The 13,512-nt window shown below is 41.1% G+C and overlaps 1 protein-coding gene across 1 annotated transcript; it reads right to left on the minus strand.

The window, feature by feature from the left end:
• Window positions 1-11,842: 11,842 nt before the first annotated feature.
• On the minus strand, window positions 11,843-13,086 carry LOC104883516 (uncharacterized). Its single transcript, XM_048640381.1, has 2 exons — window positions 12,369-13,086; window positions 11,843-12,282 (listed from the first exon to the last, which is right to left on the minus strand). The coding sequence occupies exons 1-2, from the start codon at window positions 13,084-13,086 to the stop codon at window positions 11,843-11,845; spliced, it is 1,158 nt and encodes a 385-aa protein (XP_048496338.1).
• Window positions 13,087-13,512: the final 426 nt, after the last annotated feature.

The following is a 13,512-nucleotide window of genomic DNA, read 5'->3' on the forward strand; positions in this document are numbered from 1 at the left end:
TTCATGACTTGGCCGTGTATTTAGGCGTGTAGGAAATTTTGGTTTATCTTGTTTGGTTTGTGATTATCTTTAAGCTTATTAGTTGCGTTAGAGTTAGGACTCTTATGTACTTTATATTTCGGTTTTGTTCATTAATAAAAGTTAGTTGTTGTTTTTGAGTTTAACCTATTCCTTGTGGATTTAACATTTAAGGAGAGAATCCAAAACTTTGGTAGTGAATGCAACCCTAGTTATTATTAATCCTTTGTTAGGACTTGATAGTTTCATATCATTGTTACTTAATTACCTTAATAATCAGTCCAAAACGTGTGAGTAATTCATAATGAAATCGAATTTAAGCCTTAAATTGTGATCAAGATTTGCTTTCTTGGTTCAAGATTCACCGAAGGTTCATTCTTTTAATCAAGAACTCGAAAGATAGTATTCAAGTTCACATCAAGTGGTGTGGCTGCTGGGATCATAAGGGAAATTTATTGGATTTTGAGGGCTTCACTCGTGCAAGATGACGGAGACTATGCAGACTATTACGACCCTAACAAAGAAACTTGTGGAACTTATGGAGATGTATGTTAGCGGATGTGCAAGCAACCATGATGGAGATGAGGCGTGACATGCAAGAATTGAAGAGTACTAAGTTTGATACTTCCACTCATAGTGTGAACAACCGATAAAAAGAAGAAGACTTAAAACTTTCGGACCTTCCCTTCTTTGATGGTGATGAAGATGCCGAGGCATATCTAGATTGGGAGAGGAGGTTGGATCGACTTTTCAACCATAAGCAACTTGATGAATATGCTCGCTTCTCATATGCTACCCTCAAACTTGCAAGGTATACGTTCCTTTAGTTTGATTCCTTTCAATATAAACGTGATTCCGAAGGAAAAGAACCACTTGGCACATGGACTGAATTGAAAACAAAGATGAAAAAGAGATTTGTGCAACGAAACCACAAGCAAAAATTGTTTTTGAAATTGAACTCTCTCATGCAAGGGTCCATGAGTGTTGAGAGATATATTAAGGAGTTTGAGCGCCTCTACATAGCTTGTGATTGTAGAGATCAAGAAGAGCAAAAGATTGCAAAGTTTGTACTTGGTTTGAGCAAGAACTTGCGTAATTATGTGGAGTTGTAGCATCTTACAACGTTTGATGATGTATGCTCTTTGGCGTGCAAATTGGAGAGGCAACATAAAAGGTTCGTCTATTGTTTAAAGGTAGTACTATCAGTTATCAATCATGATGAGTTTCAGTATATTTACACTGGCCAACAGTGCGGTATTTTATCATAATAATTTGCAACAATGGCGCTACTCAATTTTTTTTAACTCTATCAACCCACTTTCTTCTTTTTCATCTTCCTTATTCTCCTCCTCCTACAAATTCAAGGTACATTTTCCCTCTCACTATTCTATTGATTTCCTTAGTTTATTTTTATTAACATTCTAGCAGGGGCGGAGCTAGAATTTTGGATGAGGGGTTGCATAATTTTGCGATTGTATCGGGTAACAAAAAAACACCCCATAAGTTCTAAATTCAAAATGTTAAATTGTCCAAACACAACATCAATGACAAAGTACTTTAATAAAAGAAAATTACACTTATGCATGATGAATTCTAAAACTGATTTACAATTAAATGCATTAAGGTTTACATCTATAAACAAATATCTCAAATTTGTTGGTTTAGTTGAGTAGAAGACTTGGATTAGAATAAACTTGATTTTAATTATGTTCTTTATGAAATTCCTCTTTTGTTTTTCTTTTCATGACTGAAAATACATTTATAGAATTAACAGAAGATTTCACTTATCAACTCAACTAGTATGTTTCTAAATTAGAACACTACAAAACAATTAACCTCACAACTAACAACACAAAATCACAGGAAGACTTTTCGAACAGAGAGACTACATGAATCACAAGTTACAACATCACAATTGTATATTATTACAAAACCACAACATCACCATTGTATATTATTAAAAAATTCACAAATTGTGTATTCTATACAATTCACAAAAAGTTCACAAAAATTGGCATTTCAGCCTGTAAATTAACAATTTCAAACCAATTTATAAAATTTATTCAACTTACAAATCCAAAAACTCACGATTCATAAATCATAAGTCTCAAAATCAACAACTAAAATTAGATAAAAGGAAGTAAAGAATTGATAAAAAAACACTAACAACTACACGAAGAAGGCATAAGAACAACAACCACCAACAGTGGCAGTTCAAAGCACCAAGATAAGCTATCATAGGAAGACGCTCCAAACACAGAGACTGAGAGTAGCAGTATTTGCGAAGAGGTGAAGGAAAACGTTGTGATGGTAGAGCAACGGGCAGCAGCGAAGAGAGAGAGACCAAGAGTAGAAAGATACTAATAGAAGAGAGAGAGACCACGAGTAGAAAGATACTAATAGAAGAGAGTGAGAGAGTGGAAGAGGAAGAGATTGGAGAGATATAGAGGCACGGAAGAGAGAGAGTGGAAAAAGGAGGAAAATGGAGAGAGAGAACGACGTGGTAGGGTTTCGCTTTAGCATTTTCTTTTTATTAAAAAATTCAGTTTTTTTTAAACAGGGGTAGCACGTGCTACCCTTTGTTACAACGTAGCTCCGCCCCTGCATTGTAGTATTATGCTTAGTTTGCAGAGCTCATCTAGTTTATGTTCGAGTAAAAAATGTAGGGGTTTGCAAATGTGTTGCAACTTCATCTGGTAAACAAAATGGTACATTTAAATTTTAATTTCCTTTATGATTGACTTCATTTTTATTATCTGATGTTAATTTCTACTTTTGGTGAAGCTTACACTACTAAAGTCTCTCGGAATTCCAATATGGCTAAGATTCAAGCACATCATTATTTTTTAACACATCATCATACAAACCATCCAAAACACATCATTAAGAATACAAATTGCAACAAAGAAAAAAAAACCCTTAATTTTAAAAATCAGTGAATATTAGTAAACTTACAACAATCTTCATACAACCCAACAACAATGGAATTAATATGCTCAAATTCAACAACCCAACACACCAAAAATCTCCAGTATCAATCTTTTTAACTCACAATTAACAGAATTTGAACTTAATTCCAAAAATACCAAACAACCCTAATTTTCCATTCTATAACTTAGCAATTGCAATTAAAAATGAAGAATAAAATACAAAAATCAAGAAAAGAATGAGAGACTAATAGAGAAACTGACCAACACTGTGTGAAGAAAACGCCGGCATTAATTCCGAAGATGGGTCTACGAAAATTCCGAAGATAGGTATGCAAAAATTCTGACCACTTTGCCCCACCACAATCTTCTCTTTCAATCTTCAACTTCAATCAAACCTCCACAATCGACACAACAACAAAAAAACCAAGCGCCAAATAAAAACCCCATATTTTCGCTTTTTTTTCTTGCGATTTCTCATCGAAATTCAATTCTTTTAGAATAAAATTTGAAAATGAAAAGATAAATAAAAAAGGTAGAATTAGGTAAAAGAAGATTGGAAATTATAGGAGAGATAAAGACATATCTCGATTAATTTAGGGGAAGAAAGTGATGAAGCAGAGGTTAATGGTGGCGGTTCATTGAGGAGGAAGGAGGAAGGAGGAAGGAGGAAGGAAAGAGGAGGAGGACTGGAGGAGGGCGTCGGAGAATTGAGGAGGGAGGAGGGTTTAGATGGGATTTAGGTTTAGAGAAGAGAGAGAGGGGATTAGGTGTGAGAGAAATGAGTTTTGGATGTTATTAGATTGGGCCGCACATTTAATAATTATTTGATGGGCTACATTTCGTTGGGCCACACTTTTTTTTTTTGTTTCATGTCCAAATCTGATGCTGTCCACAAAAGAACCGCATCAGATTATCCTCTTAGCTTTTCCTCCCATTTTTTATGTTAATTTTCAGATGCGGTTTTACAAAAATCGACTTTGTTACTAAGTGACAGATAAGGTTTTTTCCACTAGTGACACCACTAAGTTGATCAAAGATACCTTAGTTCACCACTTAACTTAAGTAAGAGTTAATCTAGCAAAGGCAAATCAATTAATGCACAAAGTATTAATCGAAGTATGATAAGCAATACTCAAGTTTTTGGTGAATGGCGTATGTGATTTCATGTCCATATTTATACAAGTCTTTTTGTCCTTAATTACAATAAAGATAAAGCAAACTAATTAACTACCACCACTTCCACTAACTAAGTACATGGGATCATGTCTTAGGCTAAGTAAAACGTGGGAATAGGGAGCATATGGCTGTTACTAACTCCCTCCATGCTCATCTCCATGTTCCACTCCAAATCCCTTGAAAATAGGAGCTTGTTGTTGAATAGTTGTTGAACTGGTGCCCAAGGTCTCCTTCTTTGAATATGCACGACACCAATGTAGGGCAAAGGAAGCAAGCAAACCTGAAGGAGGCTAAGTAGCACAACACAAATGTGCGAACTACCTTGATCAAGTCCAAATATCAAGGTTCACGAGCATAAAATGTCTAAATTCATGCTAACAAACCCTAGCTTCTTTCCTTTGATGTAGGCGCCTCTTTCCTTGCTTTCCTGGCTTTCCTTAGCCTCTAATACGTTCTTCCTTCATAGCAGTAGTTACAAAGCAAACCCTAGGTACTAGAATTTAAATTACAAATCAAATACTTAGTTTGCATAGTCATTTTCGGACTTTAGGAAAATAAATACAACTAATACTAACCTAGTTAATCTAACATAGTATTCAATTAACTAAGAGTATATATGACTCTCCTAATGACTTAATAAAGCAATAAGGATAGTAATTAACTTAACTAATCATGAAAGATTAATTGACTAATCTAACTATGGTGTCACTAGCAATGGACCCACATGAAATGATAAAATTAAAGACATCTCTTAAAGTTGTAGCTACCATGTGCCTGAGTTCCGGATCAATGGATGGACCTCCATCAGAAAAACATATCAAATTTGCATAGAGTTTCAACTACTCTGGCCTGCAAGGAATCGAGTGTCGACGGATCTAGGACTTTGCTGCATATTATATGGAAAAATTAGACCTGATCAACTCAGCTCGGCTGGGCCCAACTCGATTTTTAGGCGGGTTTTGGGAAGAATTTTTTGGCCCGACACGATTTTTTTTGCTTTGGACCGAGCTTTAGGCAAGTGAAAAATTAACTTTTTAGTCTATTTTTCGGCCCGAAAAGCCCGCTCATTTTGGCCCGAAATAGCGAGCTTTGGGCACAAAAATTTGGCCCGAATTTTCGCCTGGTATGGCTCGGCTCGACCCGACCAATGGGTAATTTTTTTGGATGCGGCGTAGCCCATGATCACCTCGAGGAAAAATGAACAAAGTTCTGTAATTGTGTGCCTCACATGCTTTGGAAGTATCCCATGAATTCTAATCGGTAACAAATCGCTTCATATTCGATGAGTAGCTAGTTGTAACCTTAATTCATTACAACGACTCGCAAAAAATCTGTTTCTCTTCTCTCGACATCGTGTCTCAAGCCGGTGGCAATTAATTCTTCTTCGAATCCTCTACCTTCTATTTTCTTTTTCGAGTTTACTGATCAACCCTTTCCTTTACTCTTGTCTTCTTCCTTCCGTCCCTTTTATGAGCCCACAACCCTGGTTGAAGCCCGTGTTTTTCCAAGTAAAGTCGTGAAGCCTTAACATCTTTTTTCTTGCCCGAAATATTAATAAGTGTCGCAAGAATAGCTTCACAAACATTCTTCTCTATGTGCATGACATCCAAACAATGTCTAACCTAGAGATCTTTCAAATATAGGAATTTCCCAAAAATCGACTCCTTTTTCCATAATCATGTAGGTCCATCAACCTCACTCGCAGGTTTACCAAAGATTGTTTCAAAGCCTTTAACCTGATTATAAACTTCAGTACCAGTTAATGGTCTACAAGCAATTTCCTCTTCAATTGTCCCATCGAATGCATTCTTCTTAAACCAATAGGGATTGTCGCGTTTGAGGAGCCTTTTTTGTGCACATATAGACATGTCTGCAACCCTTATGGTGTGTAGACTTCATGTCATCTATAAAAATTGGGCACTGTTGTTTTCCTTTAGTCGTATACCCAGATAAGTTCTCATATGCTGGACAATCGTTCATAGTACACAAAAACATGGCACGTAGAGTGATCTCATTAGCATACACATCAAATACTAACACTCCTTCGTTCCACATCTTCTGTAAATCTTCAACAAGTAGTTGGAGGTATAAATCTATGTCATTTCTATTACGTAGTGCAAAACTAGTAAATCAATACTACAATCTCCAATAGTAGGTTCTCAATTTGGAGAATTGTGCAACAATGTCTAAACACGAATCCCGGACCTGAGCTTTGCCTTGAAACCTGCAAAAAAGGGACCCACCTTGGAGGTTTGGGTGGTATTTCCCCCTCCGAAGCTTAAGTCAGGTATCAGGGATATGAAGGAACTTTTAGAGAGAGAAAGTAGAGAGAGAGAGAATTTATGGCATAATAACAGTACTATGCTCTGAAAAACGTACCTTTGCCCTGATTTCAAGGACTATTTATATTTTTTGAAATGACTGCTGTACCTTGATGTCACCCTAATTTGGGAGCATCTGATTGGCTAGGCATTAATGCTGTGACACGTGGCAGGTACTGATTGGACAGTATACCTCACTCTTTTACAGAAATAAGCTTTACCTTCACTGGGCCTAAGTACAACTTTGGGCCACATGAAAGGTTTTTAGTACACCTTTTCCTCAGAAAGGTGTACTTTAGCCCATCCAAACTCATGACCCATGTACTTTGCCAATACAGGTACGCGCCACTTGTAAGGCGGCAATGAAGCCACGTGTCACCTTTATAGCCGTTGATTTTGAGGCTGCAACATTTGCCCCTTAAAAGAGGAAGTTACCATTTGGGCACCAAGACGGTTGGTTTCCTCTTCTAACCGACCAGAACTGCCCTTGTTTTTCAAAAAGGAGGCGCCATTTAGCCGGTCTTATCAGGTCAACCCTCAAAGACATTTGGGATGCAAGTGTTATTTTTACCGGATGACAGGGTCACTTTCACCCCACTATAAATATGTTCCTTTGTCACTCTCATTTTAACATCCCTGAGAGATTTTCTAGAGAGAGAGACTCTACTTCATTTTTACTGAGTTTTAGAGAGAGAAAATTTCTTCGTCCGAATTCTTGATAAGTGCCATAAGTTCGTCCAAAGTATTATCCAGCTCATCCTTACCGCTCGTCCAAGCACTTTCAATGTATCCCTCTCCTCTGTTTTCTTCTCTTTTGCATTCACACTTTTTAAGAAAAATGGACTCGTCCTCTTCTTCGACTATACCCGGCCGCTCAAGGGTTGGTCTTGACCCTAGTCCTCTCTTCTTCGGCACATTCTAGAGCTGGGCCTATCTCGGCCGGCCATGCATTCTTTTATTTTAGACATGGACGGCAAAGTCAGACGACCCAGTCTTTACCTATACAGGGTAATCTGGCGCGCGTCAAGCAAACAACTCGCATTGGACGAGGGATAAACCTTCCGGCCTCCATCTTAGAAATGGAGGTGTCAACTGGACGAGTCCTTGCTGACGGAGAGCGTGATGTTCAAAGCGCCCGGCCAGCAAATCAAAATACTTCCCATGAAAGCGTCCAGGTGGAAACCATTCCCAGAGGGTCTCCAGAACCCAGTCCGTTCGGTCATTAATATGATTACGGACGAGACCAACGAGGTAGAGGCCTCCTCGAGTCCGGCTAGCGACTCAGAAGAGCCGTCCACCACTTCTTCTGAAATAAGGCGCCGGCTAGGGCCCTTATCTGACCCTAGATTTATTCTAGCCGACAATAGTTGGCTAGGACGAGTAGGCCCCGACCACAAGCATTTTTCCTCGGTAATGCCTATGCCGGGGTATCACTTCGTTCTTCCTGGCCGGGAGGAAACTATCCTTAGTGCTCCTTCTGGCCACTTTGCTGTTTATCGGCTAGCTTTAGATGCTGGGTTGCGATTTCCATTGCTTCCCTTCATCATCCGCCTTCTTCATTACTATAACATAGGCCATAACCAACTTACCCCAAATTCTTGGCAGAATATTCTAACCTTTCTAGTCGTCTGCGAGCTAAAAGGTGTAGATCCTTCCCTGGCCGCCTTCTCCCATACACTACGTTTCTAAGATTCCCTGGACTGTGGACGGAGCCTGGTTTAGTGTGTGCAATCGTCAGGGCTTCCTGACGTCTTGGGACAAAACGTCTAAGATGCACGCCTGGAAGGCCGAAGTTTTGTTCGTTCAGGCGCCTAATGAGGTCGTCGCCAGATGGCTCCGGTACTTCAGCCGAGCTATAACCAATACTGGACGAACAACGTCCTATTTAGAGCTGGAGAGTACCTCAGCTGAAGAAATGATGGAGTACTTCAGAATATCGGAGTATTCCATCAATCACTCCTCCTTTAAGGTTTCGTCCAATTGGATCCCCTTCAAAGAAATCTTTCACAGTGATAACTTTCTGGTCGCTGCCGGCTTGCGGCAGGCCAAGGATAGAGGTATAAATTGCAATTTTCCCAAGTAAAGTTTCTCGTCCAACGACAACCATTAATATAATTATGCTCTTTCTTCTTATACAGATTCGGCCAGAATAAAGCTCGAGAAATCTTGGACAGGAGATATGAGTTCGTCCAAATTCGTAGACTCCCTCTGGAAGGAGTATAGCAAAACCGGCTCTAAGGAGCAAATCGTCCTGGGGTATATCTTAGCCGCCTTCCTTTAACCCACAAGGTTCGTCTAAGAGTGAACATTCTGTCCTCTTGGACGGGTGTTGTTGCTAAGACGGACCCTGCTCCATAGAGGAAGTCGGCCAAAACCTGTATTCTTCTATAAGGGAAGTCGTCCAACTTTTATTGGCCGACTTCCTTCTGCAGAGAGTGCTCTTCATCTTGCTTTCATCTTTTGTAGGACGGGCACCTCTTTTAACAGAATTCCTTCCACTAGAGTTAAAATATTCTTGACCGTTTACCTTCGTTTCCTTGTTTTCTTTTTCTGAAAAATGCCCCAACGTCCAAGGCATTGGCGGAGAAGGCGACTTCAAAGAAGAGGCCGGCCACGATCGGGGAAGCTCCTCCCCCCAAAAAAATCTAAAGGCTTTACAGCCAAAAAGAAGAAGTCTTCTCGGCCGGCCCTGCCGAAGGTCGAGATTTCTCCTAAGGCAGAGGAAGTCCTTCCTTCCTCTGAGGAGAGGGCCCTGGTTACTTATGCCGACCCTATTGATCCTTCTCTCCCCCTCACTTCTGAGCATCCGGATGCAATTGCCACCTTGGACGAGATCGAGGAGACGAAGAAAACTTCTACTCAGCCGGACGCGGCTTTAGATGGGACGACATTCTCTGGGCCGGTGGCCAAGCTGGTGTCCCAAATGCCGACAGCTTATAGATCAGCTTTCCGATCTTCTGGTGAGTCTTATTATTCCAACATTGTTAGGACTTTGCGCGTTGGCGGGCGGCCGATGAGTCCGTCCAACAAACAAGCTGTAGTCATACCCGTCCGAAATATTGACGAGTCTCCTCTTTCAGATAAAGTAAAAGGGGCAGTTGAAGTAGCTCCTGATGGGTCTCCCACACTTTCAGACGACGAATCCTCGGCCGCCTCCGAGAGGATGACTTCGGCTGATCATGAGAAGCTCAAGCAGGAGCTTTTCAAATGTTTCCCTGAACCTTACATCAAAGGTTTGAGGGGAGCTTCGTCAGGACAAGTAAGCTACATGTCTCAACTTGCTGCTGAGGTATACTCTTATTCTTTTGCCGCCTGATTTCTGTACTTGCATATATTCTCACTTTTGTAACCGTCCTAACTTATCTTCTTCTTTCCTATTTCAGCTCTTTGCTCGCAGCATGATTACTGAGGAATGGGCAAGACTGCTTAGGAAGGAAAACAAACAGCTCGTCCGGGAGGTTACTAAAGCAGCAGACCTGGCTCAGTTTTCAATGGCCGAGCAGGAAGTGTTGCACCGTCAGTCCAGGGAGGCCTGGGAAAAACGATCGGCCGAAATGGAGGCCTTCAATCAAACTTACCTACTCCGGCTGACGGAGCTTCTGGACGAGAGGGCTACTTTGTAGTGCTCTCTTAAGGACGAGAGAAACTCAGCTCTGCTGGCGGCGGCGGAGCTTCGAAGAGAAAACCGTTATCTTCGAGGCAAAAACCACGCCTTGGTGGAAGAGGCTAAGTCATATTTTGAGGCGGCTAAGGGGGCTCTGAAAGAGCGACACTTCCAGGTCCTGGGCTGTGAAGGCCTTTGAGATGCTGGCCGAGGAGGATGATATCCCAAGATTCGTCCGCCGGCTGGACTTCCAAGAAAGTCTTCACAAGGCACTGTGGCCGGGGAGGAACTTCCAACCTTTCATGAGTCTTCGGACGACGAAGAAGGAGAAGAAGAAGCCGACCCTGAAGCTCAAGACGAGGATAACACTGATCCTTCAGAGACTTAGTTTTCCCTTCCTTTAGTCTTGGCCGTGGGCCTTTTGTACTTAGCCTTGTAGGACCTTTTATTTATTGTATTTTTAGACTAAGTTGTATTTTCCTCTTTTAATTATCTATAAAAGAGTTTCTTCTTTACATCTTTGTCTCAGAATCTCATACTTATGACGTCTATCATTTCAACCAATTATTCTGAACAACAATGTTAAGTACGACAACGGTTCGGCCGGTGTGATCAGCGTTCATTGTCCGAAGAGTTAATTCATTTATCAGATATGTTAAGTTAGAAAACTGTTCGGCCTGAAACTTGGGTATCTGAAACGTAAGTATTGTTCGTTAAAACTTGTTATACCAACTTTTTTGTACAAGGACTTGGTTATCTGCAGTTGTATGTTTAGTCCATATATGCCCCCTTCTTAGACGAAGAGGTCTCAGTGACCTTTATTTGGTTCAAGAAGGAGAATGACCATAATACACTGATGCTAGATAACTTAACACTTTATGAAGGTTATGGCAACTCGTCCATCCTTGTTTAAAATTTGAAATAACTTGTTCCTTTATTAAGGTTGTTATCTTAGGGTATGGCCTTTGGGCGGAAAGTAGGACACTTTTACTAAAGCGTCTTATTTCCAGCCGCCTTCGTTTAGGAGATGTTAACTCTTTAAGTTAACTAATTCTAGGCCTTCGTCATGCGCTATTCGTTATAGGATTTTAAGATGTTGGCCGGTCTCCTAATAGAAGATGCTTTTATTTGCTGCTCTGCTTTGTGAGGCGGTTTGGCCGATGGTATGTACCTTTGGACAACTAAATAGGGCAAACATATCAAACAAAGAAACACTCATAGGAGGGAAGTAGACTTGCATTATATGAATTTTGCTTGGCTGGGAGCCAAGATACATGTATACATTTCTACCTTTCATTAATGTGTACTAGCAAAAGATTACACTTCTTTGAGCTATCTTAAATAAAGTATTTCTTCAAAGTATCAGAGTTCCACGTCCTGGGAACAGAACGACCGTCCATATGCTCTACACAGAAGGTACCATTATGAACTTCTTGGACAATCTTGTAAGGTCCTTCCCAATTGGGGGTGAGCTTACCCATTTCTTTGGCTCGGCCGACTGCTTCCATTTTTCTCAGGACGAGGTCTCCCTTCTTTAGTGGCCGCCTTGCCACTCTCTTGTTAAATTCTCGAGCCATTCTTAATTTATAGAGTTGCATTCTCAACAAAGCATTGGCCCTTACTTCAGGAACCTGATCTAAGGCCGTCCGGAGAGCAGCCCAATTGGCATCCTGTGAATACAACATGACTGGTAGAGTTGGTTCTTCAATTTCAACGAGGAGAACAACCTCTAAGCCATAGACGAGCATAGACGGAGTTTCTCCAGTTGAATTCTTGGCCGTTGTTCTGATCGACTAGAGAACCAACTGTAACTCTTCTACCCACAACCCTTTTGCATTGTCTAGCTTCTTCTTAATTCCTGCTGATAAGATCTTGTTGAAGGCTTCAACTTGTCCATTTTCCTGAGGATAAGCAACTGCAGCAAAGTGAGCTTTAATACCCTGATCGGCCAGCCATTCACGGAGCTTGGGTGTCTCAAACTGTGGCCCATTGTAAAAAATGATAGACTGAGGCATCCCAAACCTTTTGATGAGGTTCTTCCAGACGAATCCTTTCACATCATTAGTGGTGATTCCTCTCATTGCTTCAGCCTCCACCCATTTTGTGAAGTAGTCTACTGCTAATATCACCAATTTTTTCTGGCCGGCTGCTACAGGGAAGGGCCCAAGGATATCCATTCCCCATTTGGCAAGGGGAGGGGAAAGAGAACCGGAGTCAGATAGTTGGACGGCTTCTGATAAATGTTGCCATGTCTTTGGCAACTATCACACTTCTTTGCATACAACAAAGCGTCCTCCTTTAATGTAGGCCAATAGTAACCAGTCCTTAAGACCTTTTCTCCTAATGCCCTTCCCCCAATGTGGGAAGCACAAGCTCCTTCATGCAGCTCTTTTAGGACTTCTAGGCCGTCTTCTCGAGAAATACACTTGAGGAGTGGCCGGTTAAAAGCCTTTTTGTAGAGAGTTCCATCCCACAGCTCAAACCACTTATCCCTGGCCTTTACATACTTAGCTTCCAAAGGATTAGTGGGCAGTTGTCTTGGTTTCTTGTATTCTATGATGGGGCTCATCCAGACGTTTCCTCGGCCGAGGAACAGAACCTCCTTCTGATCAATGCTCTTGGCCGACTTTATCTCCCAAAACACAGTCCTCGGCTCATCCCCTTTGGCCGAGCTTGATAATTTTGAGAGAGCGTCGGCTTGATGATTCTCCGACCTTGGGACTTGGTCGAGAACAAATCGTTTCAATGTTTTTATTTCTTCCTTAATCAAATTCATGTATTTACTCATGGATGATTCTTTGCATTCAAAATCTCCATTGACTTGACTGACTACCAGTAGAGAGTTCGTCTTTGCTTCAATTTCCAGGGCTCCGGCCGCCTTGCACATTTTGATGCCGGCTAGCAGAGCTTCATACTCTGCTTCATTGTTTGAAGCCTTGAACTGAAATTTCATGGCGTATTCAAACTTGTCTCCCTCAGGTGACTGAAAGATGATCCCAGCTCCACAACCATTGGCAGTGGACGACCCATCCACCATAAGGGTCCAATGCCGTTTTCCTCTACTGGGTCTTGGATGTACTCTATTGCAGGCCGAGTAAGCTCTACAATGAAATCTGCTAAGGCCTACCCTTTAATCGCTTTTCTAGGTTCAAACGATAAGTCAAACATATTGAGCTCCACAACCGACTTTAGCATTCGTCTAGAGGCATCCATCTTACGCAAAACTTGCTTGAAAGGCTGATCAGTATAGATGAGGATACTATGAGCAAGGAAATACGGTCTTAGCTTCCAGCTGGCCATAAGTAGTGCCAGGCCAAACTTCTCTACCATTGAGTACCTGCCCTCAGCATCTTTTAGCACATGGGAAATAAAGTAGACGGGTATTTGCACTGATTCCCGTTCAGCTAAGAGAACAACACTAACCGCGAATGGAGATATGGCCAAGTATACATATAATTTTTCT

This window comes from Beta vulgaris, chromosome 3 (assembly GCF_026745355.1).
Source record: "Beta vulgaris subsp. vulgaris cultivar EL10 chromosome 3, EL10.2, whole genome shotgun sequence".
Lineage (NCBI taxonomy): Eukaryota > Viridiplantae > Streptophyta > Magnoliopsida > Caryophyllales > Amaranthaceae > Beta > Beta vulgaris.